The sequence below is a fragment of the Stegodyphus dumicola genome, chromosome 3 (genome assembly GCF_044657685.1).
Source record: "Stegodyphus dumicola isolate Sdum_Otavi_A_Nest chromosome 3, ASM4465768v1".
NCBI lineage: Eukaryota > Metazoa > Arthropoda > Arachnida > Araneae > Eresidae > Stegodyphus > Stegodyphus dumicola.
The window spans coordinates 59,183,724-59,209,076 of record NC_140770.1 but is presented as its reverse complement, the minus strand read 5'-3'; the positions used below and the strand labels follow the sequence as shown (position 1 = coordinate 59,209,076).

Genomic DNA, 25,353 nt, shown 5'->3' with positions numbered 1-25,353 from the left:
TTTAAGTGAATTTAAAATGGACTTTTAAATTTTAGTTTAATTAAATATTTGTTTTGATAAAAATCCTGTTATCAAAAGGGGAAAGTATGTTAAGTATAGCATTGTTCATATACATTCAACCAGTGTAGTTTTATTTTCCCTTTAGTTTTGCTTTCAGTGGCAACTGTTGTAAAAAGTTATTCTTATTATTATTTTGTAGAATAAATTTGTTTTGTTGTGTTTAAATTTTTAAAGACATTATTTAGTAGGATTGAGTTTATGGGATGGACAAAGTGGTGAACATTTACTATCGTATATAACACTTCTATACAACTGCCATGATCTTCACTCCAGTTTCGCTTAGAACTCCATTTTTACTTGTTTCTGCAAATATGGCTAAGACTACATACAAACGTTCCAAAATGTGTGTAATAAAGGCAAATTTCAGAGAAGTATTGATATAGGAAAACTGAGAACTAGGAACACACTTATCCCAAGAAATAAAACAAAATGCTGAAATTTCCTCAGAGATATTCGTACAATATCGCAATATCTCACATTAGTTATATTTTGAACTACTAAAACGTTGAACAGAACTCCAATTCAAAACAGAGAAAGCTAATCCGATCTCACTGCGAATTCGCTACAGTCAATAACAGCACTAAGTAAGCAACTGAATTGAGATGTTTTCCTTCAGCTTTTATAAGCTTTTTAATCCTGCACGAGAATATTCTAGTATTTTCTCGATTTTTCTGGATAGCAAAAGAGTACAATTACGAGATATATATTTATTAAAATGTTAAATGCGCGTGCTTCCTGTATTTAAATATTTCCGGCGTAGCTTTCTCTTCAAATGAGTCTCGTGCTGCATTGCACGGGAATATAAAACAATTTTAATTACAAATTCTACTAAAAATAGCTAAATAAATACAAAAACATTAACAGTATTGAAACTAAATCCTTGAAAATATAGAATATCTTGAATTTCTGTTATCTGGAGTGTTTAGTTTTTTATATATATCTAAAATGATACAAAATTTTAGAAGAACATATATTATTAGTAGAAATAATGGGTTGGGGAAGAAAGAGAACTTTGAGTGTCTCCGATGAAGTGGTCAGTAGCATAGAAATATGCAGTGTAGTATTTCTATGTGTCCTAACTGAAAATGCGAGAAAGAACATAGCATCGATTTAGATCTCTTTTATTTTACAGAAAATCTTTGAAAGTGATTGACTTTAATTTATATTCACGTAAATTCCAACTTTAATTTAATGAATTAAAAAAAAAAAAAAAAAAAAAAAACATATACACATGTTTATGCATAGGTTTATCTCTGAAGAAAAGGGGTATTGTATAAATAAGCATTTAAAAAAAAAAAGGTAAACAGATATTTTTTTAAAAAACATGATATTGCTAAGACAAAGTGAATGACAACCCTATTACCGGGGGGAAATAAAAGGAAGAAAAAAATATCATTGTGTAAACAGATTTCTGTGGTAGAATGAGAGGAAAAAATTCAGTCTGCCTCAGAACTGGCATTTTTTATAAGAAATGGATGGTACTAGAACACCTACCACATCATATGAACTCATTTCAGGCGATTTCTGAGCAACCTCAAAATTCAAAGTGTAGCTATGCAAAAACAGACTTTTCATGCGAAGATATAAAAACTACGACGGCCACAGTGTTGAAAGAGATGTCATAAATCACTCAATTTCATATTTTAAAAATGTTTCCAGACTTTTTAATGTGATCTGATATGGAGTCCCCAGTGCAATTCCCAATTTATAAATGAAATACTCAGTCTGAAACCTATTTAATAAATCTGTACATATATAACAAACATAATTCTAATTTCAACAAATATAATTTCAGTTTTAATTTTATGCTTTAAGAATTTTATATCTTGAAGCCCAGGTAATTATTAAATTATTCTCCACTCTGATTAAATAAATATATTTTATTATTTGTATGCTTGTAATCATTTTCTTTAATTACACATATTTCATACATAATAAGCCTCTATCAGAGTTAAATAGTGTAGGTGTAGATATTATGCTTTTACTGCTATATTCTTCAAACAGTTTTTTCTTCTAATTCTTCTTGCAATTATGCAAAAGTCCGAACTTTCTTTTGACCAAGAAAGGCACTTTCGCATTTTGATACCGATATAGCTTCAGTACGTCTTCCTTTGTTGTTTTGGAAATGTTATATATAGAATCATTCTTCTGAAAGTTTTCTTTTCCACGATTATATCTGGAACCTTGATTAGAGGAAGAATTTTCCGAAGATGCCTGGAATCTCTTTCTCTCAACATATTTCAGATCTCCTTTTCCATCTTGAACAGAAGAGATACCATTATTTAAAGGCGTTGCAAAAAGAGGGCTGTTATGAAAATCCTGACTTTTCCTTTTCGCTACATTTTTATATTTTGTATCTTGTCCTGAATCTGTTATGGAAAAAAAAAAAAAAATTAAAAGAACAAAAATAGTACATTTGCTTGCAGTGTATTGAAATACGATTAAGTAAAACAGTAATATTCACTTCAAGTAATTATTAACATTTCACCATTTCCCTCGAGACAGAATGGTCGATTTGAAAAGTATTGTCGAGCATCAGCAGCACACAGTCGTCGGGGTTAAATGTGGGCTGGATCGTAACCGCAAAACAGACTCGTCTGCCGTTCGTAATTTGAACCTATTATATGACATTAAAGGAAAAAGAAATATGCCAATGTGCCTTTTAACAGGTTTTTCTCACAGAAGGAAAAAAAAAAAACTAAGCTGTTTGTATATTTTAGAATGATTATAATAAAGGAAAGAAAAATATATAACATTTTTATTAAAACATTTTTATTTAAAGAATTATTTCTCTTCAGTTCATTTAAACTAAATTATTGTCTGACATAGTTAAATATCGTCTGCTTTTAAAACAACTCAAGTAAAACTGATAGAAAGTTGGGCCTTGTGTTCTTTCCATAGATATAAATATTTATTTTATTTATTTTCTATTATTCAACACGCCAGAATGCAGAGAAAATGAAAAGAGTTGAATGATGGCCTAATTAGACACGCTCTCTCCACAACGGGAGTGGTATTAGGATTGTTGTGGTTTACTCTATTTGAAAAAGTCTTTAAAAGAACATCCTACCAATTCAACCCCAGTATAGCCGAGAGATGGCAGCACCTGATTACAGAGTAAAATTTTCTCTTCTAAGATCCTAATAAAGCAAAGGCAGTCAGTTGTCGAACGCTCGGGGATACGCACGTGTGTAGCTTGGAATGTTGTTAAGTTTGAAATTTTTGCATCTAATTTGATCTTCATAATTAATTATCGGCGATTCCTAAGAGGATCATACAAAGATGGAAAAAAGGAAAGAACTTCTGGTCCATTTCAACAGGCATTGCAATAAAACTATTGCTCATGCCTTTAGGGGCTCGTCTTTGTTAAGTTTTCAGATAAGAAACTAGTTAACACAATATAATTTTTTCTCCCTGGTAAAGAGACGTTACTCAACATCCTTGAATGGAATTTTTCTGAATAGACAGCTGGTGAAAGGGGGAAAAGAAACATTTCTGAAGTCAGTTTTCGAGGCAAAATTTGGAGGAAAGAAAAAGAAGCAAATAATTCAATTTTGTAAAACAGTGAAATGGTTTAAGCTATTTCTTGAGAATAAGCAAATTTAACCTTGGAGGAGATGAACAAGACGTATTAAATACGCTGGTGCCTTGCACAACAAATCTGATTCATTCTGCAACAACATTCGTTATGCAGGGGCTAGGTATCCATAAGTAACTGCGGTAATAATTTTCATCCGTTTCCAAACTCAATCCGAAAGCACGAAGCATCATAAAAACTTCAGAGAATATTAATAACACCGTCAATGCTCGAACATCATAGAATTCATTAAATATAAAAATACTTATACGCAATATCTATAAAATAGAGTCTCACAGTTTTTAGTAACCAATTAGGACAAAATCCTTATGAATTCTAATCAGTACTTTTAACCACTTTCACTTAAGCCTGCCAGCTTTAATAGCGGGCCACTGCGAATGATTTCAACACATCCGAGAAACATTTTTTTGACCTTTAATTTGCTTAATGAATGCACATTAAAGTGTAGTATTTTTCTGAGTATAATCGAAACTTTCCCGAAAAGATTTATTTTCAAGTAACGTACAGTTTTTACATTTTCTTTTCTAGAGTTTTTTGTTTCACCGTAAATGAAGGCTTTCATTTACATGTTCCTAAGCGAACATATTACAAATAACAACTTAGACTGACGTTAGCGGAAAGTTCACTGTAAGCGAGTTGAATATGTCCAGAATTCGATGTATTTTGAGTGCTAAATTTCTGAGACAATGACTTCAAATTTTATTTTGAAATATCAATATGTTTATCTTGATCCATCGTAACATGATTAAAATTAAGGTTATGATATCAAAGGGAAACATACACTCCATTCTGCAACACCTTCTGGACTATTTTGTACTGTTTTAGGTAACTTCAAGTTTCCAAATTATTATGTGGCTTTTCTGTGTACTAAGAGCTGATCACAGCAATAAGAGGTATTACATAAGATTCTTTCATCAAGTACTCACTTATTTCTGAATACAAAATTCTTATTTGTCCTAGATTTTTGAGAAGAAAGTTTATGTCTTCCACTCTTTCATTTATGTAGAATTTTTCCGACAATTTGCCTAGCATGCTATTTATATTGATTTTTCTGGTAATTAACTATATGAAAAGTGTTGGCAATTTAGATCCCAAAGCATGAAAACTAAGATTCGTTTCTTGCTGATAACCCACAAAGTAAGTAGGAAAGAAAGGGTGAAATACGCTGCACCATCTTCCTTGTAGTCCTGATAAAATTATTTGGAGATTTTCAGAAAGGTTCTACAGGTACAACAATTTCCAATAAGATGCAGACATTTTAAACGCAGTTTACAAGTGTGTAAAAAAGCAGCTAAAATTATTTTCTGCAAATGATACTTATTTTCTTCCCAACTCAGATATGTGTCTGGATGCTTAGAGCTATTTGTTCAAAAGAAAAGATTCTGCCACACCTGCTGATGCATCCGTTTGTTTCCGGCAATAATGCCATTCAAAGAGGTTTTATGTGATTGCATGTCATAACAGAACTACGTTCAACTGAATTTATTAACATGTTGACACTTACATATTTTCCATCATAAGGGTTAATTTTTAAGGCAAAATATCTTATTCAGTATTTTTAAAGTACATTCTTCCGGATCCTATTATTATTTCACAACAGATTCAGGTATTTTAGATTTCATAACAGAATTAAGGTAAAATTATGGGGGACACCAGCGATGTACCACGGGCCAACTGGTAGTGCCTTTCCGTACTAACTCTTAAAAAAAAAAAAAAAAAAAAAAAAAAAAAAAGATAATAAAACAAATCTGAAAGGTTTCAGATTTCACATTATGCCCAAAGGGGCTTTTTTTTAACATTTTCTGTGTTACCTCTATTTATTGAATAGCATGTTCTTCGCACTTAAGCCACACAAATTCAACAGCAATATCACAAAATAGTATATAAAACAGCCAGGGGCGTAGCTAGAGGGGGGCATCTGTCCCCGGGCGCAGAAACCAAGGGGCGCCAAACTGATGTTACGACATTTTAGAATTACATATTTTCCATCTTTGGCAAGCAGTTGTTGAATCTTCAGTAATCTTCAGTTGTGTCACGAAATCTTCAGTTGTCTCTGGGCGCTGAAATCCCTAGCTACGACTCTGAAAACAGCATATGTGTTTAGGATTTCCGATAGATGGTCTCGCGCGCTGGACATAATTTTTCCCCCCGTGCAGTGTTGCCATTGCTCGCTTTGAAATCGTTGAGTTTGTTAATCAAGTGTTACAAAATATGAAATCAATAATAAAGCAAATTTCAAATTCTAAATTCGGGCTTCCAGATGCCCATATTTAGTTTAAGGTTACATTATTTAAAATTTGATGGCTCTGGGTGCCGTTGTTTTATCACAATGCGAGAAACATACATACATTAATGCAGATTATTCATTATTTAATTTCTTTAAATATAAGACAGGGGGATAATATTTGGCAACAACACTTTGAAAAGTAAAACGGACATTTAAAGTTTTTAACGCAAAATGCCAAAACGAAATTAATAGCCCTTCTGGGCTAACGCCCTTTGGGCTTTAAAAAAAAAAAAAAAAAAAAAAAGAGAGAGAGATTTATAAAAATTTACAAAGAATGGCTGAGGAAATAGGCAACGGAAGATTTCCAAATTATCTCAGAATTTACTTATTATGGTACATCGTGCAATACCACCCTACGCCCTGCATCCAGTATTTATTAAAAACTAGCTACCCGCTCCGGCTTCGCACGGGTATAAAATATTAATGGATATTTTAACAATGAATCGCAGTTCATAATCTTTTTCTGAACTTACATACCTCACCTTAAATTACGATTTTTGAAAATAATTTCCCTAATATTAAATTGATTTAACTCTAAATTTTGACCAAGATCTTAATAGAAAATTCAATCCATAAATTATGGTTTTATTTAATCTAATCTTATCTAACCTTATGTACTTATAATTACTATAAGTGCGATTTAAAAATTAACCTTAGAATAGAATATCATTTATATTTTAAAACTACTATCATGCAATTATTTATCTTATAATTACTGATACGTTGTCGCGCTGAAAGCTAGAGAGCTCCGATAATAAACGCGTTCGATCGCTGCTAAATTCAAAGTGCTATAAGGAGAACCGCGGCCTCCGACGCGCTATTTTTAGGCACGCTCCCGCCGCCCCGGCCGGCCGGTACCGCCGCAAACGCTACGTCCCGCAATTTTTAAATCTGTAGACCTTTTCAGTGTGTACAATACTTAGTACATTATTTTGATAAATCTCGTAGGGTTCAGCCTGCGTTTGCAATGTAAGCGGAAAAAATGCAATTATTTACGACATCGCATTAGAAACCTAAAAAATAACAGTATTTCTCCACTATTTAATAGATGTTATTATACATATAAACCTTTCTCTTCAATCACTCTATCTATTAAAAAACAAAAACCGCATCAAAATCCGTTGCGTAGTTTTAAAGATTTAAGCATACATAGGGATTATAGGGACAGAGAAAGCGACTTTGTTTTATACTATGTAGTGATAATGATTTAGGACATAAAAGAGATTACAGTGTAGTCTCAATGCAATTTGAAATTCACAACTTAAATTGAACAATCTGCTTTAGTGTAACAAAAATAACAGATAAACATAATTAGTATACAGATAAACATAATAAGACGATTATAATAAGTACTGGGAGCACAATGAATATAATAATATAATGAACTGTAATAATCACACTAAAGAGGAAGGTTTCAATGGGGTTATTTCCATAACAGGTTTACAATAAAAACGAAGGCCCATTTTTAAATAACAGGCATTGAATATTATGTAGGAATATAGCTGTGAAATCCACTCAGTTTCGAATTTTAGAGAATTTAGTATAATCATGTATTATGAATATCAATACATGATTATACTAAATTCCCTAAAATGCGAAATCAATTTTGAATAACCATAAGGAGCTGCCAGCGGACAACTATAACAACCAAAGTTCAAAGTAAAACTGTTTATTTACCCGTCGACCTGGTATTTACACAAAATCAGTGCTTAAAGTAGAACTCCACTAGCATGCGGAACACAAGTTCAAATTGTATAGAGTGCAAAGTACATGCTTAAGTAAAACTTTTCTCACCCTTGACTAAATGTTCGTAAAGTAACTGCGGCTAACAAGAGCTTAAGCTGATAGTCAAACCGCAATAGCAGAAAAACCGAAGAAGAGTGACTGTCAAACTCTCTCTGTTGAATTTTAGACCTTAAAAGCTCACTTTTACATTAAATTACTGCCTGGTGAAAGCTGAGGAAAGTAGACCTTATAGAAAAGGCAACATAATAACTGGGTAAACTCAAATAAAAACTTATACGGTCTTTTTAATCACGAAATCTAACCCGTAGCATTCGGATACAACCATAAAAAAAAAATTAAAAAGAAACTAAGAAAACTGCCTTTAATACCTTGAGTAACAATGATACGAATAATTGGAAAATAAAACATTCTTTTAATATCAATATCACTATGTACTCGAAAGGAAAACAAAGAATTAAGAATAATACTTTACTGATATTTTTTCAATGTATCATCTACAAAAAGGTCTGGTCAGTAATTTTAAATCCAATGTAAATTTAATTTAGCTTTATTTATTTCTAGCCCAAAGGGTGTTAGGCCGGAAACGGTACTAATTTCGCTTTCGCATTTTGCGTTGAAAACTTTAAATGTCCGTTTCATTTTTCAGACTATTACAACCAAATATCATTGCCATGTCTTATATTTAAAGAAATTAAAAAAAAATTAAGACTCTGCAAAAATTTATGTATGTTTCTCGCATTGTGATAAAACAACGGCATATAGAGCCATCAAATTTTGAATAACGTAATCCTCCACCGAATATGGGCCGAATATCGATTTCATACTTTGTAATACTTTAGCGAATTTTTAATTAACAAAATTAATTAATTAAATGTAATGTACACTGGTTATCATAAATTAAGGGAAAATCACAAAAATAGCGATAACTCCCTCAAAAATAAACCAAACGTGTAAAATTTGAATATGTTGCCAAGTAAGAGTAGCTGAGTAAAACTGCGATATGCAAATTAGTGGCGCTGCTTTCGGAATACGTCATCTGCGAGGAGCATAAAAGTCTATGTTTGAGAGCAAGCCCACATATTTCACTGTGACAGTAACATCAGAAATCTGAGGTAGCCAATTCGTAAGAATGACCTCCAGGCATCATTTGCCTGCAGATCTGCGATGGAGAGCCATTGGGAGACTAGAGGCAGGATAAAGTCAAACAGAAGTGGCCAGATGGGTAGATGTGAGTCCTTCTGTGGTTCATAGACTTTGGAGGCAATTTCAAACCACAGATTCGGCATCTAGGAGGTTCAGCCAAGGACGGCCAACTGCTACGACGAGTGCCGATGATTGATATTTGACATTATGTGCACGTAGGAATAGAACCGCTACTTCGACTCTTCTTAGATCCTCCTTTACTGCAGCCACCGGAAGGTTCGTGTCAACGTCAACTGTGCGTAGAAGGCTTCACGAAGATGGTCTGTATGCGAGGCGACCAGCCATTTGTGTGCCGCTCACGTCACGCCATAGGAGGGACCGTTTTCATTGGGCACGACAACATGTCAACTGGACGACTGATCAATGAAGGGCGGTTCTCTTTACGGATGACCCCAGGTTTAGTCTAGAAAGCAATAGTAGGCGTTATTTGATATGAAGAGAACCTAGAACCCGTCATCATCCGTCAAACATCTGTGAAAGAGATGCATACGGAAGAGGCAGTGTCTGTGTTTGGGGTGGCATCTCTTTGGGTGGACGCACAGACCCCCATGTCTTTCCAAGGGTAACTGTGAATACTCAGATTTATAGAGATGACATCCTTGATGTTTATGTGCGCCCATATACCGGAGCAATAGGTGATGCTTTCCTGTTACAGGACGACAACGCAAGACCACACAGGGCTCGCATCCTAGATGATTATCTTCAACAGGAAACAATTATGCGCATGGAGTGGCCAGCCCGATCTCCGGACTTGAATCCTATCAAGCACGTTTGGGATGCTTTAGGGAGGGTCGAGCTGCTCACAATCCGCCCTTGTCGGGCTTCCTATGGAACTGATAGACCGCATAATTGAAAGCATCACTCATCGCTGTATGTGCTGTATTGCTTCTAGAGGCGATCATATTCCATATTGAAGTTACTTTTCTTATAGCAAACTGACACCTTCGATTTGTTCATTTTATACATGTGCTAATTTCTATACTACCACATCTGTCTGGTAATTTCTTTTTATGTTATTTGATACCTTACTGTGTGTTTTATATTGTGGGTAAGTTTCATCAAATTTTACATGTAACTTTTCCAGTAATCGTGATTTTTGTGATTTTTTCTTAATTTATGATAACCAGTGTAATTAAGAGTAGAAAACCAAAGCAATTTAGAAACTCTTGCCTATTGAAAACTTCCCCCCACACGAATTATACATGCAAACCTAAAATAAACTTTTTTGGAATTATATATTTTTCATGGTTTTAGATATGTGCACTTAATTTACATATGCTCTTAGAATTTAAATGATATTGCAAATTAGTTCGCAGCAATAGTTAATTTTTTATTTTTGCAATTAAAATTTCTTACTAAAATTTTAAATTTATATTAGCTTTATACGAATAGAGAACATTTCTTATATATATATATATACTTTTAATGCGGCCGATTGCAACCAAAATGGAAGGTGCAGAACTACATGTTATAGCAGTCCTATATACAAAATTTCAAAGTTCTGAGGCTACTCGTTTTTGAGTTATGCGAGATACATACATACATACGTACAAACGCCACGAAAAAAAATCTCTTCTGAATCCAATTTAAATCGGTTTTATAATTCGTTTGGGTAAAAAGAGTCCTTTTTCCTGTCCTTACGTACAGATTTCACGCAAAAACATTATTAAATTGCATTCGATAGCAGTCAAAATGGATATTTTCTTTGAAATATGGTACCCGGAATTTTTAGTGATTAGAACACTTCCTTTACTTCGTACAAGGAAGCGAAACAGTAGAAAATCAGTGTGAACTTTCTTCCTAAATCTAGTAACAAATCTTGAGATGTGACAAAACATGATTTTACCTGAAATATTTCTGTAATGTGAACTAAGACTCTGCTTATCTACGTGACTTGACTTTGCTTCCGAAGAGGTGAGATGTAGCTTTCTGTTTTGACATACAACTTCATTTAATCTGAAAGATATATTACATAGAAATCTTGACCAATTTCCGTCTGTCAAAATAAAGGAAAATGACTAGCACAATTGAAGCTAAACACACTTGATTCCTTAGGATTTTATTAAACTAAGCTGTTTTTATTTATTATATATAATTATAAGTAAAAGAGCAGTTTCAATATTTAAATTATTCAGAAATATTTCACAATATATATCTGTGTGCCCACCAGCGGCCGAGCGGTAAAGTCGCTGAACACTGGTAGTTCGGTCCGAGGTTCGAACCCCGCGAACGGGCTGGCTGCATGGGCGGTTTCGTGGTTTTTCCCATGTGTAACGTGTATACGAGCCAGTTTCCCTCAGAAAGTCCTCCACGAAGGCATCCCTCCCCTTAGGCAGATAGCCCTGGAGGCTTTGCCATAATCACACACACAATATATATCTTAAAGTATAGGTAGGATATCATCCACAAAGCACAATTTCGATTGGTTATTGCTTTCTGATGATAGTTTCATTCTTTTAGAAATGTGGTTTTGGCAACAGTTTTTCATTCATTGCTTTGGATACTGGACTTCTGACTGTTTTCTCTTGAAAATATGAGATTTATTGCTTATTTCATTGTAATTTTTTTATAACACACTTTTATTAAAATTTCTGTTTTTTTTGCTATTGTTTGTTTTTTTGTAGTTGTTCTGCAGAGTAAAATTCTGTGCAGTTTTTAAATTTAATTTTTGGCATTTTTCCTTTAGGGATTTTTCTGGTACATTTAAAAGCCAGACGAGGGCTGGCCGCGTAGCAGCTAGTTTGAAATTTATTATCATTAAACGCTGGCATACATTGCGCATTCTTTTTTCCAGGTGAAATACTCAACATAAAATTAATATTCATTTATAATAAATTATTATAAATTATATTCATTTATAATAAAATTGGGTGCAGTGTCTGGAAATCTCATAGGATCACCAATGAGCGAGCGGAGTCTCTAATACTGATGATAAATAAAGTTTCTAAATGCCTGATGATCTACACTGACTACCAATGAGTATTTGGACACCTATGCAAATGACGATATCTGCGGTTCCAAGGTACGTCACGGACTCCGCCGGTATATATCGTGTAGGAAACAGCATCGGCTTTAGTCGCATGCAAGATGCCTCGCAGTTCGGAGCTCTCTGATTTCGAGAAAGGTATAATTATCGGGTATCACAAATGTGACCGATCCTTAAGGGACAAATCTAGCAATCTGAAGTACCCAAAATCGACAGTGGCCTGTGTGATTAAGAAGTGGAAGGTGAGCGGTGATTGTCGGAATGTGCCCCGAGTCGGCAGACCAACGAAACTGGGAGATAGAGACCGAAGAGTGCTGTCCAGAGAAATTCGGAAGAACCGAACCCAACCGATGGCCCTCATCCGCGAGTTTCAACAAGCATCCGGGAGTATTGTTTCAATGAATACTATCCGTAAGGAAGCACATCTGCTTGGTTTTCATGGTCGTGCTGCTACCCATAAGCCTTTGATCACAAAGTCCAATCGCGCTTCTCGGTTAATGTGGTGCAAAGCACATCGAAATTTGACCGCAGATCAGTGGAAACGGGTACTTTGGAGTGACGAATCAAGGTTCACCCTTTACCGTTCGGATGGCAGGGTCTGGGTTTGACATCTACCTGGAGAACTTCTCCTGCCAGAATGCATTGTGCCAACAGTCAAGTTCGGCAGAGGTGGAATTGTGGTCTGGGGATGTTTCTCCTGGTATCGGCTGGGACCCTTGGTCCCCATTCATGGTAAGCTCAACTCCGATGCCTACTGCACTATTTTGGATGACAATGTGCTTCCTACGTTGTGGCAGTTTTGCGGGTTGGACCCCTGTTACTTTCAGGACGAAAATGCCTGTTGTCATGTTTCGACGTTAACCAAGCCTTGGTATGGTGCCAATGGAGTTCATCGAATGAACCTGAACCCTATCGAGAACCTCTGGGACGAGTTGCATCGCCGAATTCAGGGGTGCACTACCCGTGCAAAATTGGTGAAGGAACTTCTATGTCTTCTCCAAGCCGAGTGGAAGAAAATACCACTAGCTGTCATACAAAGACTTGTGGAAAGTATGCCCCGGAGGGTCCACGCTGTAATTACCTCTCGTGGAGGCTCTACCAACTATTGATTTTGAATAAAGTTAGTTTTTCTTTTCTATCACAGGTGTCCAAATACTTATTGGTAGTCAGTGTATACTCGAATCCTGGCGAACGGGCTTGCTGTATAGGATTTCGTAATTTCTCTCTGTGTAACGTAGATACGAGCTAGTTTTCCTTAAAATTCCTCCAGGAAGGCATCCCTCCGCACAGGCGGATATTTTTATTTTTTACTTATTAAATGAAGGAAGGCTTACTCTCAGGCTAGTCTGTACCCTAGACAAAGAACTAGGTTGGATCATTCTTTATTAATTTAATTATATTTATTTCCCATTTTCAAATCTTTAATTTTAATTTACCAAATTTTAAATTTGAAAACTTATTTCACATGTAAGATTTTAAAATGAATTCTTAAAAAAATGTTTAACTTTCAAGCCTCCAAAATCCTTTGAATTTAGTTAATTATAGTTTTTACTATTACACATCCTCTTTACATGATTTATTCTAATTTATTATCGCAGAATACTAAACAATTATTATTGCTGACGTTGCATTTTCACTAGGAAATACTTCGTTTTTATTTGTAAATAGAAGGATTCCAGAATATAATAGTATTTACATAGAAATTCGCATTATTAAAATGAATATTTAGCAAAGTAATTTGAAGAAATTAATAGTTTTATTGAATATTCTGAATTTAGAATAAAATGTCAGAAATAACGCAATTAATTTAACACATATCAAAAGTTAGATCAGTAAATTTTACTTAGAAGTTGTTGCTACTAAAAATACTACATAAACGATACTCACTTCTGATGTGCCTGCTGGAGTAGATCATCTTTACTTTCAATTTCTGCTTTTGCAGTTTTGTATAAAGAGCACAAATTCTTTTTTAAAACATAAATCATCTGCGTTAATTCAGATATTTTGGCATCTTTTTCTAGATTAGATACGTTCAGTTTTTCAGCTTCTTTAAGAAGATTCTGGTATTGTGCTTCTCGCTGCGAAAAGATTATTTATTTAGTTTTTCTCTAAAATATAAACAGAATCTTACAAATATTATAAAGGTAATTCGGAAAACGTAGAAGCAAAAGATAAACAACATTTATAAATATTATTATAGTAATTTACAAAATAATAAATGTATATAGTATAGTAATTTACCAAATAATTTTGGAAATTTTGTTATAATATTTAGAAATTATCGGTGTCTGAATCTGATCAGAATGAATTTTTTAAGTTTTTGGTATTGTAGAAAACAACATAGAAGAAAATTAAATTAGGGCATGAGATTTAAAATATTTATTTTAAATAAATTTATTTCTGAATTTTCTTTAATCAGAAAACAATTAAATTATATGTTATTCAACTACCCAATAAAATACAGTTTTCAATTAAAAAATAAATGAGAGGGCAAACATTTTGATTTTTGTTGATATAAATTTCGAAAAACCAGTTTTTATCTATGGTCACTTACGCCTCACAAATATAATCTAAAATTTTGTTTATAGACTTCTCTTTTTATTTCAACAACAAATTAGGTTTTATTTATAAACGAATAGTCCGAAGTATTAAAATAAAAATCCCTGTCAGAAGGTGTATGAAGATCTTATTAACATGTTAAAATTTGAGGGTGTTGTAGAGTTCAAGCAAAAGACAAATCATTTTCGCTCAACCTCATACGCAAAAAAAAATGGCCTCAAACACCTCTGGAATAAATATGCTGAGTGTGCACTTTCGCACACTCGAAATGAATATTGCAGAGAACTGTACGAGTCACCCGCCCTAAAAGAAAAAAAAAAAAAAAAACCCGAAGCGCTATCTGCCATTTAATTATGCTGACAGAGCATCTCGAAAGAACTTTTTTCTTTTTTTTTTTCCTCCCTGAATAAGTGGAGTGATAATTTCCAGTAAAGTTCAAACTATCCTACACCCATTCTGATGAAGTTTTTGTAACTTTGGATATCCTCCCCCCGAAGTTCATTTAAAAGTTGATTTAATGCTCCCAATTGATCAGGGCGAGCTTATACAGTCATGTAATTAATTCCCTTTTCTTCTTCTTTTTTGTCGCCTAGAACAGAAATTAATTCGTTGGAAACTTCAAGAATTGCAACTGGCACTTCGATACCCATTTTGCAAACAAACGGAGGCGAGTTGTCAGTCTGGCTCTGATTGGTCTAAACATGGAGGTAGGAAAGGGAGGAGGGGCCATTCCGCGCTAGAAGTGAAGCACTGCTTTGAAGCTTGGGTCACCAGACGGGGTATTCTTTGTTTACATTCAGAAGCTCGCTTGACAAGATTCTGATAGTATTTCGACACACGACAGTTCCACAGAAATCGAAAAAGGGACACTCTCGCATGAAAGAAACATTCATAGTGTAATGGATAATAGCGATTTGTATAGTTTACTGACATTTACGCAAAAATCACATCTTGGTTATTTTTCGATAACTAACAACAGCGATTTTGATTATGAATTTGTTTTATAAAATTCTAAGCTGTTGCACTACAAAAATATAGATTTTAAGAAAATTGCTAAAAAAGATCTGCCAAAATTTATTTTCTAGAAGATTTGAAAAGTTTGAAACTTGATGGCTAAATGTAAATATAAAATTATGTATGTTAAAATATTTGTAATTAGGCACATAGGTCAGATTAAGTTTTTATTAAATAGAGTAACGCATGCAAGGGCTATCTGCCTAAAGAGAGAGATGCTATGGTGGAGGAATTTTGAAGAAAAACTGACCTTTGAGTGGGTATTAAAAATAATACTTATAATTTTCATTCAAATTATATACATATATATTTTATGTAAAACTTTCGGGTGTATGCTAAATTAGTGTAAATTACTTTACACGAAAAATATAGTGAATGCACAGAAATTAAAGATTTGCACATGCCGGAAATGATAAATAGGAAATATGTATGGGTATTTATGCATGTGCTTGCAAAAAGCATGTATCTGCCTTTGACAAAATACTTAAATATTCATTAAATTATTATAAATGTATTTGAAATGAAGAATTCATTTACTTATAAACAACTGTGAAAGTACTGTGAAGAAATCTAATGATTAAATGTATCTAATTTATAATGATTATAAATGTTATCTAAATATATAATAACCTTAATATTGAATTGTAAACATAAATTGAAATCCTGTTGACAAATACGTTATAAAACTATTTAAGCAAGAATTGTTCGTATTGGAAAGCAATCTGTTAAAAGGTATTGTAAAGCAAATGCTATGAGATGCGCACTTAAGAACGTAATAAAGAGTTTTGGAATATGTACTGTTGAAATGAAGGGTAAAAAAAAAAAAAAAAAAATCTGATAAGTATAATTAAAAGAATTATTCCCTTTACATTTTATAATAACTCAGTTACAAGTTTTAAATAATACTTAAAAAAAAAAAAAAAAACTTATCTTATTCCCTTTCAGAAATGTTCAGAGAAAGTCAAATACTATTTAATACCTATTTAATTATTAGGAATTAGCGAAATACTTATTTAAAGTATTTCGCTAATTCCTAATAATTCTCTAATTTAAAATGAACCGAATAGAGCATTAATTATAAATTGACTTACATTTTTCGATTTAAAAGATGCCTCAGAAGCCAAAAAATCATGTCATATTTAAGAAAGTATTTTAGGAAGAAGCTCTATAAATAGAAAAGAAATAATGCATAATTTTAATATTAATAATACAATAAACTTTGATCTTAATTTTTGTACCTTAACCGAATAAAATCGAATTACCTTAATTTTTTTTTCTAATGTAATTAACGAAAACTTGTGAAAATATTTCATTCAAATTAAACCATTCTGAGAAAAATGTCCTGTGAAGGGTATAGCATTTAATTCCGTTCAGAATGAAATGTTGTTTAAAAATATGTTGTTTTCACATACTTAGGACTCTGAAGTGTTGTAGAAAAAGAAAATATATACATTTATATGTATATTTGCGACGTAATTACAAAATATTTACACCCGAACGCGTCAAATCCCATAGAACTCAATGGTAAATGACCCAATGTTTTGGTCACCACGTAGGGATCGCCGGTGCTTCAGAGCAGGGTACGGAGAAACTTGTTTAGGGCGACTCCATCTTACTTCCTACCTCCATGGGTCTAAACTATGTGTCTTCAACCTTTCACGCCCGAGGGCCTCATCAATAAATTCATAAAGATCCGCGGGCCACATGTCCGTCCAAAAAAAAAAAAAAAAAAAAAAATAGTGTGGTCAGAAAATTTATATAAAAAAGGAAGGTTTGTTTTACAAGACTACAATTGATTCTAAGCGAAGAGGTAGTATTACTGATTTATATGTACATTGGTTCCAAAAAGTTAAATCTAAATCGAATTAAAATGTTTTGCAACATTTTTTTAACTATGAAAAGAAAGTAAAGATGATTGTACAGAACGATGTTACAAAATACAATTACAATAAAAAAAAAAAAAAAAAAAAGAAGAAGAAGAAGAAGAAGAAGAAGAAACTTACAATTACTGGCGGGAGATGGTAATTACTTTAGTTTTAATCTGTGTTGTTGCAATTCGTAAAGTTTCCTCCAAATGTCTGTCAGCCGTGTTCTTGTTTTCGATTCTAGGATTTTCATTTTACAAAAATCTGTTCACATATGTAGGTACTACCAAACTTCACTAGCAGAAAAACGAAGATTTTAATTTACAAAAGCTTAATCAGACCCATTTTTACATACTCTGCTGAGACCTGGTCAATGACAGAAAAAGCTAAAAATATCATTTCTGTCTTTGAGATAAAAATTTTTGAGAAGTATTTTTGGTGGCATAAAATGTAACAATATCTGGAGAAGAAGAACTTACTCTGAACTCTATAAATCTTTTAAAGAAACAGATATAGTAAAATATATAAGGATTCAGAGAATTAAATAGGCAGGACACCTGTGCAGAATGGATGAAAATCGGGTAACTAAAAAGATCTTCTCGGCCAGACCATTCGGCCCCCGAAAAAGAGGAAGACCTAAACTTAGGTGGCTCGACTGTTTGGAAACAGACTTAAGAATTTTAAAGATAACCAATTGGGTGTCCATGGCCAGGGATAGAAGAGCTTGGAATTCGATTCTGAGGACGGCAAGGGCCCATCCTGGGCTGTCTGGCCATTAAAGAAGAAGAAGAGGAAGACCCTATTCTACCAAACTCTTTCCTAGCAAATTAAATATATGTATATATTTATATATTTTCCGGCGGCGGCCACTAGCCGTTAGGGGCGTTGGCCACTTCTAAGGCCGGAAACAGTGGTCACTTTATTATAGAGGCTCTTAATAGGTGGGCCAACATTGCGTCTTATGAAGGGATAGACAATTTACATCCAGGCCTTCTTCGGGATTCAAATCCGGGCCCTTCAATTCAGCAGTCAGAATCATTAACCACTTTACTGTCTGGGCGGTTAGCAGATTAAATATCAATATAAATAAAAGCTAATCAATCAAACGTAAATGAGACAAAATTTGCCCATTGTGGAAAAATAGTTTTCTTACTAAACCTACATAGAATATAAAAATGATAACAATAAAAATTAACATTTAAAAAATACATAATATCAGCATACAAAGGAAAAAAATAAAGTCGGTAATCTTAAAAATACATAACTGAAATATCTAAAAACTACAATATTTAAAAAGATATACCATTTCCTCTTCTTCTTTTCCTATTTTTTCTATTAATTCAAGCTCTTTAATCAATTCATCTTGGTCCATATCATCTCCTTCCGAAGAAACAGTAGAATCAATGATTTCGGGATTCATAACTCCAAGGAAATCATCGTCGTAATAAACTAATTCATAACTCTCAGGAATCATAGATAACACTAAGGAAATGAATAGATGTTATTTAAAGGAAAACAATAATTTTATATTGAAGAATTTCTATCAATATATATATATATATATTCATGCGGAGTAAAAATAGTTTACTAACTCTGTTTGAAAGTTTAAGACTCTACATACCAACTGAAATTTGTAGGTCACGCACCAGGTCACCCATTTAAGGTTTTTGTTATTCAGAAATGCATTTTCCCAGCAGGTTTGATCGTATATATGACAATTTAAAATATGTTGGTAATGTAAGTCGCCAGTAGCCAATGAAACTGCGTACTGGAATTAAATTCCCAATGAGGTATGACGGACTCTGAATCAATGTTTTATTAATTTAGAAATAAAGTATGACTGAATTCTTTGGCATTTTTATTTTAACAACTTAAATTTTGATGGCACATTTCTTTGAAGTAAGGTGCATTAACATTTCGAACACATCGCACGCACTTTTACCTCATTTTTAGTAGTAAAATAACTTTTATCAAGTTGTTTTATCAAGTGTCTGTGTGCATTCACTCTATTACGACCCCATACGTACGGGTTCGTAATACACTGAATGCACACAGAATTTTACCTATAACTGGACAACAGTATTTTAATTGGAATTAAAATGTTTGAATTATCGAAGAATTTGTTTTTTGTAGTTCCTTAGTTGCTTACGCATTAAAAATTGCCTGTGTTGGCAAAGGGCCCATTTTCAAGGCATAAACACATGAAAATCCTGAAAAGTGGAAAACGCATTACTTCCTTGTACGAAGTAAAAAGGAAGTATAGTAATTGCGATAAGTTTCAGGCAGCATATTTCAACGAAAATATGCATTTTGACCGCTATCCAATGAAATTTAACGATGTTTTTGCGTGATATTTGTTTACGTAAGGGCCCCCCCCAAAAATATAAAATTGCTTTAAAATGAATTCCGAAGATTATTTTTCGTGGCGTCTGTACGTACGTACGTATCTCGCATAACTCAAAAACGAGTAGCCTCAGAACGTTGAAATTTTGTATATACGACTGCTATAACATGTAAATGTGCACCTCGTATTTTGGTTACAATCGGCCGCACCAAACGTATATATATATATATATATCCACTCTGTTACCCGGCTCAGTGATCTCAGTTTCTTTTTTCTTATATTTGTAAATTGTACATTTTTTCCTTTAAAAATGATTATGTTGTTCTTATCTTCCGGTTAAGGTTTTTATGCCTTTAGTAAATCTGTATGCAATATTTTGAGAATTATCAACAATTTTAAAGTTGTTTAAGTTCCGCTAAGCCTAATAATTTTTTTTTGATGGCGGCCATTGCTTGTTTACATTTGAAACAGCAGGATAGGGGATTTGTTGCCAATCTAGAGAAACTTAGCCTCGCAACAACAAAGATAACGCCTTCATTTATTATTGCCAATTAAATCATGCTTAATCCTTTCAGGAATTGTTTCGAGGAGATAAATGTTTAAGAATTACTTCGTAATTTTTAATACATATATTTCGAGTTTTTATGTATTTTTGCCTTGTCGCGAACTGAGAACTGAATTAATTGAATGAGAAATACTCAATCGTCTGTGAGAAACTGTTTCTTTTTAGTTTTGTTTGCTTAATTTCTTTTATACATCGTTCTAGCTTTATTATAGTATTTGAATAGAACATGTGGCAACGATTAGATAACTCTATTCTTTACATGATATAAATTTTGTGCATTATGAGTTATAATATGAACGAAATGTAATACTGTTAAGTGAATCTAGCGTCAGAGTGTCGCTATGGTAAACAAATACTAGAGTGAATTTTAAGGAATGCATTTATTCTATTGTGGTTTATGCGCTGTCGGCGAAGTAGATTTAATTCAATTCAATAAGTTTAAATGAAATGCAAGAATAAATGCGTATAATTTAATATTCCGTACAAGGAAGTCATGTGGTGTACACATCAGATTTTTTTTTATGTTGATAGACCACATAGTATACGTATAGAACAGTGGGTCTGATCTCTTTTTGCCCCATGCCCTCCTCTCACCATTGCTAAACGATAACCCTCCAACCTTTCCAAAATTTGAAAAGTATATATATATTTATTTAACAAACATTCTTTGTTCGTAAAAAGCAAATTTAAAGCTAATTAAATTTTAAAGGAAATTGAATTACAAATAAATGATTAATTATTGCTGCGAACTAATCTACAATATCATTTAAATTCTGAGAGCAGACAGGAAAATTTTTAAAAATTGGGAATTTAACTTTGCTATATATATATATATTTATTTTCTCAATGCATTTTATAAATAAAACAAGAAAAAGTATAGAAAATATTGATAAATAATAAAACTTGAATAGAAGTAGCTTTTTATATTCATGAAATACAAGTTAATACTTAACAGGTAAATAAAAGGCTGATCTCATTCCCCCATTTGAAACTGTGAAATTTCCTGTGTATTTCTCCTCGCAGTGCTATTTTCTATAAGCTTCTTTTATGAAGCCAACAGAAATTATGCAATTAAGTAAAGGCAAAAGCTGAGAAGATGAGGTTGAAGTTGCGCTTAAAGTATATTATGAATCATCCATTCAATCTTACGTACGAACTGAATTATTATAAATTCTAGAAATACAGTTTGTAACCCCACGAATCTAGAAAAAGGTTCATTAGAAAGTAGTAATAATATTGTAGTGGCTAAATCAATTATTAGCACACCGGATGAGTCCAGATCTCGAAACTTTGTGCTGCTGGGAAAGGAGGGAAATCTAATAAAACAAGTTTTATATCAAGCTTGTACAGAATACCAGCAGCTTAGCTGCCAGCCTTCGTCTGGCTTTTAAATGTACCGGGAAAATGGCTGAAAGAAACACCAATTTTTAAACTTGAAAACAGCGTAGAATTTTACTCTGCAGAACGACTTCATAAAAAAAAACTTATTACGTATAACAAAATTACCATGAAATAAGCAATATCCCTTAATACAAATATTAATGATCTTAATAAATAAATTAACCAACTTCCCTTTGCAAAATCTTAAGAACTCAAATGGTATAAAGGAGGTTAAGAACTTTGTTTCCTAAAAAAATCACTCAAAACTTTTCAGTATCTTAAAATCAGTGAAATGAGCAACAAAGAACACAAAAGAATACAAAAAACAAAAAAATTCTGGAAAGCAAAGTATAATTAATGATAATGCAAAGTATAATTAATGATATCCCTTGTAATGTTGCGCGCTTCCAACCTGCACGCAACAATAGTGGTGACTGCTAACAACTGGAAAGTAGACAAATTCTTGAGAAGGGTTTAAATCCCTTTTTATTCAACTTTAAAAATTACAAATGCGTGCTCTTGACGCTCGCAAACTACGCCGACCCGGCGGTAAAATAAAAATAAAAAACTAAAAAAAGAATAATAACATGTGACTAACTACGAGGCTCTCTATACGTAACTAACCTCACCGCGTTCTAAGATACCGCTGATAATTCAGCAAACTTCTGAATATTACGTTGAAAAATTAACAACAAGAACTTAAAGGCGTGGTTCTTCAATTTCTAACTAGCCACCTCCACGCTCGTGCAGCAAGAAACACACTTTCGAACTCGTTTCCCTTCTATTTAACTCAGATTACTTCCGCTGACAATTTGAATCCTTTGCGCGTTCTACTAAAATTTACATACTCTGGCATTGGCAATTCCAGGGGAAAGTAAGGCTTAACAGGAAAGATAGTTTAAACTTAAAATAAATATTAGTTAAAATAAATATAAACCCTACATTTCCCGCTGCCAGAATTTGGAAAACTTGGAAGCAGGTCCTAGAAACGACCTATTGGAAAGTTTCCACAATTCTGATCTAAATTTTAAGAGCCTCGTTGACATAAAAAAAATCTGTTATCTCACAAAAGGTAGAACAAATTTCTGTAGATACTTATTTAATTCTCTCTTCTTACAGCAACCCTTCCCGGACTTCAGCAATCAATCTGTTCTCTTCCTTCCAATATCTGGAAGGAATAAGTATCAGTATCTTTCTAAATACATTATAATTTACACTTTCTTGACACTGAATAAGTTTTTGTTTTTGAACGATTTATTTTCCTTAGTTACTGCTTAATTCACATTCATTCAAGTATTCAAACATGAATTTAACTTTACCCTGGCTCTCCACCATGTGAGGAGTCAAACGGGAATATTCGTGTTTTAGTATTGCAACACTTCTCCTAACCACAATGATTTGTTAGAATTCAACGACCAAATAGACACACCTTACTCGACATTATACAAGTCGATGAGCTACTTTAACATTCTTAAAATTCAAGTGTAGGTGGAGAACATTACAAAACACATTCATTCTAAATTCCCCCTCATTTATCTATAGACATGCAGGCTTTCGCTCTAAAGCATGATTTTATCTACAGTTTAATAATTAAATTTGAATTCATTGCTTTTGAGCATTTACTTTTAGCATCTAAAATTTTATGCTTCTAGACTAAATTCTACTTTTACATAACTTTCAAGCATTTACGTATATTTACAAAATTCTAATACATATGATTTTTACAATTTACCATAAAATGAATAAGAGAAAAATAAATTTTTACTTTACTCATTCTTCGCCAAGCTGGAGGCACTGAAACTAAAGTTGTTATTAATACAAGAATACGAAGTTATTTTTATCTTCGGCCAAATTTTGGCTTTAACATAAAAGAATTAGTCTTTCGACCAACAGAAACTGCTTGTTCCTAGATTTTATACTTAAAGAAAATAATACTTTTGCCTTAGCTAAATAAAGTAAAATAAAACTAAATCTCAACCGAGACACATTTACTTTCGTCAAAACATAGAACTTTGTATTTACGCATAACATTTCGGAACAAAAGAAAAAAAATGTTATAGAAGATTTTAACTTATCTTTGAGTTTTCGATGATTGTAACTCCGACATTCTCTTCTGGCAGAACTGCTCCCATGTTATAGATTTCATTGACGTCAGTCGTCTCCTTAGGGTCCTTCGAGTGTCGTCCACGTTGCTTCTTCTTTTTCGCCCTCTGCATGCTGGCCTCTTGGAGTGGTAGTCGTCGGGTTGCTGTCTTTTCCGTTTTGCCCCTGGACGGCTGGTCTTGGCATCCTCCGGTCTTGAATCGTGCTTGGATTTCTTCTGTTGGTGGTGGTCTTTTCGTTCCTTCTGCTGTCTTTTCGTCCTCGGGAACGGCGGCCTTGTTTGCACCTGACTCTCTGGCCCTGGAAGCGTTCTCCTCGATGTAGAATTTCTACTGCGATAAGTTGTAAGTGGTGTTTTCCTCTTTACCAAAGTGTCTTTACGCGGCGGCTTTGCTTTCTTGTATTTCTTAAATGCTGGAGTCTGACGTTTTCATTTCTTCTTTTCGGTACCGTCGCATGACTTATAGAACGGCTAGGTTTCTCTTCTTGTTCTCTGCTTCTTGGGTTGTGGAACGGGTGACGTTATTTCTGGACCTTCTACTTCTTTTACGCTTGAGTCCTGCAAGAAACTTTCAAGGATTTCAAAATCATTTTGATTATAATATTTTTCACCTGGTCGGGACTTGCTTTACAGATTTCCCCTCTCTCGTTGTTAAGGTACAATACGACTCCCTTGATTTCCTGAATTACATAGGGCCTTCAAATTTTGGAGCTAACTTTGCAGTAAAATTGTCTGGGGCACTTGATAAAGAAAATTTCCGCTTCAACACTTTATCTCCAACTTTAAAATCTGCTTCACGGCGTTTTCTATCATAGTATAACTTTTGCCTATTTCTTGCCGTATCCGATCTTTTAACCGCCTGGTCAATAAGTGTTTGCACATCTTTCTGTTTAAATTCTTGGTCTCTTTGTTGCACAAAGAATAATTTATCTAATGGCGTAATTAACTTTCGTCCTAAAAATAATTCTGCTGGGGTTTTCCCGTAGTATTGTGATTTGCCGTTTAGTTGCCTTGAACTAAAAAGCATCAGCTTTGTATAATAAACTTTATTCTTATTCTAAAACATAAAATTCTTTAAGAGAAATATTGCCTGCAGCGCAGTGCGGCTAAGAACGCTATTCTACTGAAACATAAACATGAACAACTGTTGCAATTCACACAAACTTTATAGTAAAATAAAGCACGTTGCCAGTAACAAGATTATTGCAAAAATCATAACATAAAATTAAGCAGTGAGGAAATAAAATATACAAAAAAAAAAAAAGAAAAGCAAATATTAAATATGCATCCAACATTAACTCCCACCCTTGCCATTGCATTAACATAGATCATTCCCGATGCAATGGCAACGGTAAAAGTTTTACTACGGGTATTTTAAAATAACCATTAACAGTTTTCACTGTAACAACTCTAATATTGCCATTAATTGATTATTAGATGACAATTTATATCTGTGACAAACAATACATTTATGGATAAAGGACTGAATAAGTTTCTTACCATTTACAATCCAATAGCTTTGCTTTAAAATGTTAGCTAGTAAACTGGGCCCTGCATGCATATAAGTTACATGATATTGTTTAACAAGCAACAAAGCAATCCTGTGTTGACCTGGTATAATTATGGGATGCTTAGCATTGAA

General features: G+C 33.4%; 1 protein-coding gene across 1 annotated transcript; it reads right to left on the bottom strand.

The window, feature by feature from the left end:
• Window positions 1–1,777: 1,777 nt before the first annotated feature.
• LOC146998005 (uncharacterized) lies at window positions 1,778–18,953 on the bottom strand. Its single transcript, XM_085812348.1, has 4 exons — window positions 18,622–18,953; window positions 13,768–13,958; window positions 10,741–10,850; window positions 1,778–2,429 (listed from the first exon to the last, which is right to left on the bottom strand). The coding sequence occupies exons 1-4, from the start codon at window positions 18,790–18,792 to the stop codon at window positions 2,074–2,076; spliced, it is 828 nt and encodes a 275-aa protein (XP_085668474.1). The 5' UTR covers window positions 18,793–18,953; the 3' UTR covers window positions 1,778–2,073.
• Window positions 18,954–25,353: the final 6,400 nt, after the last annotated feature.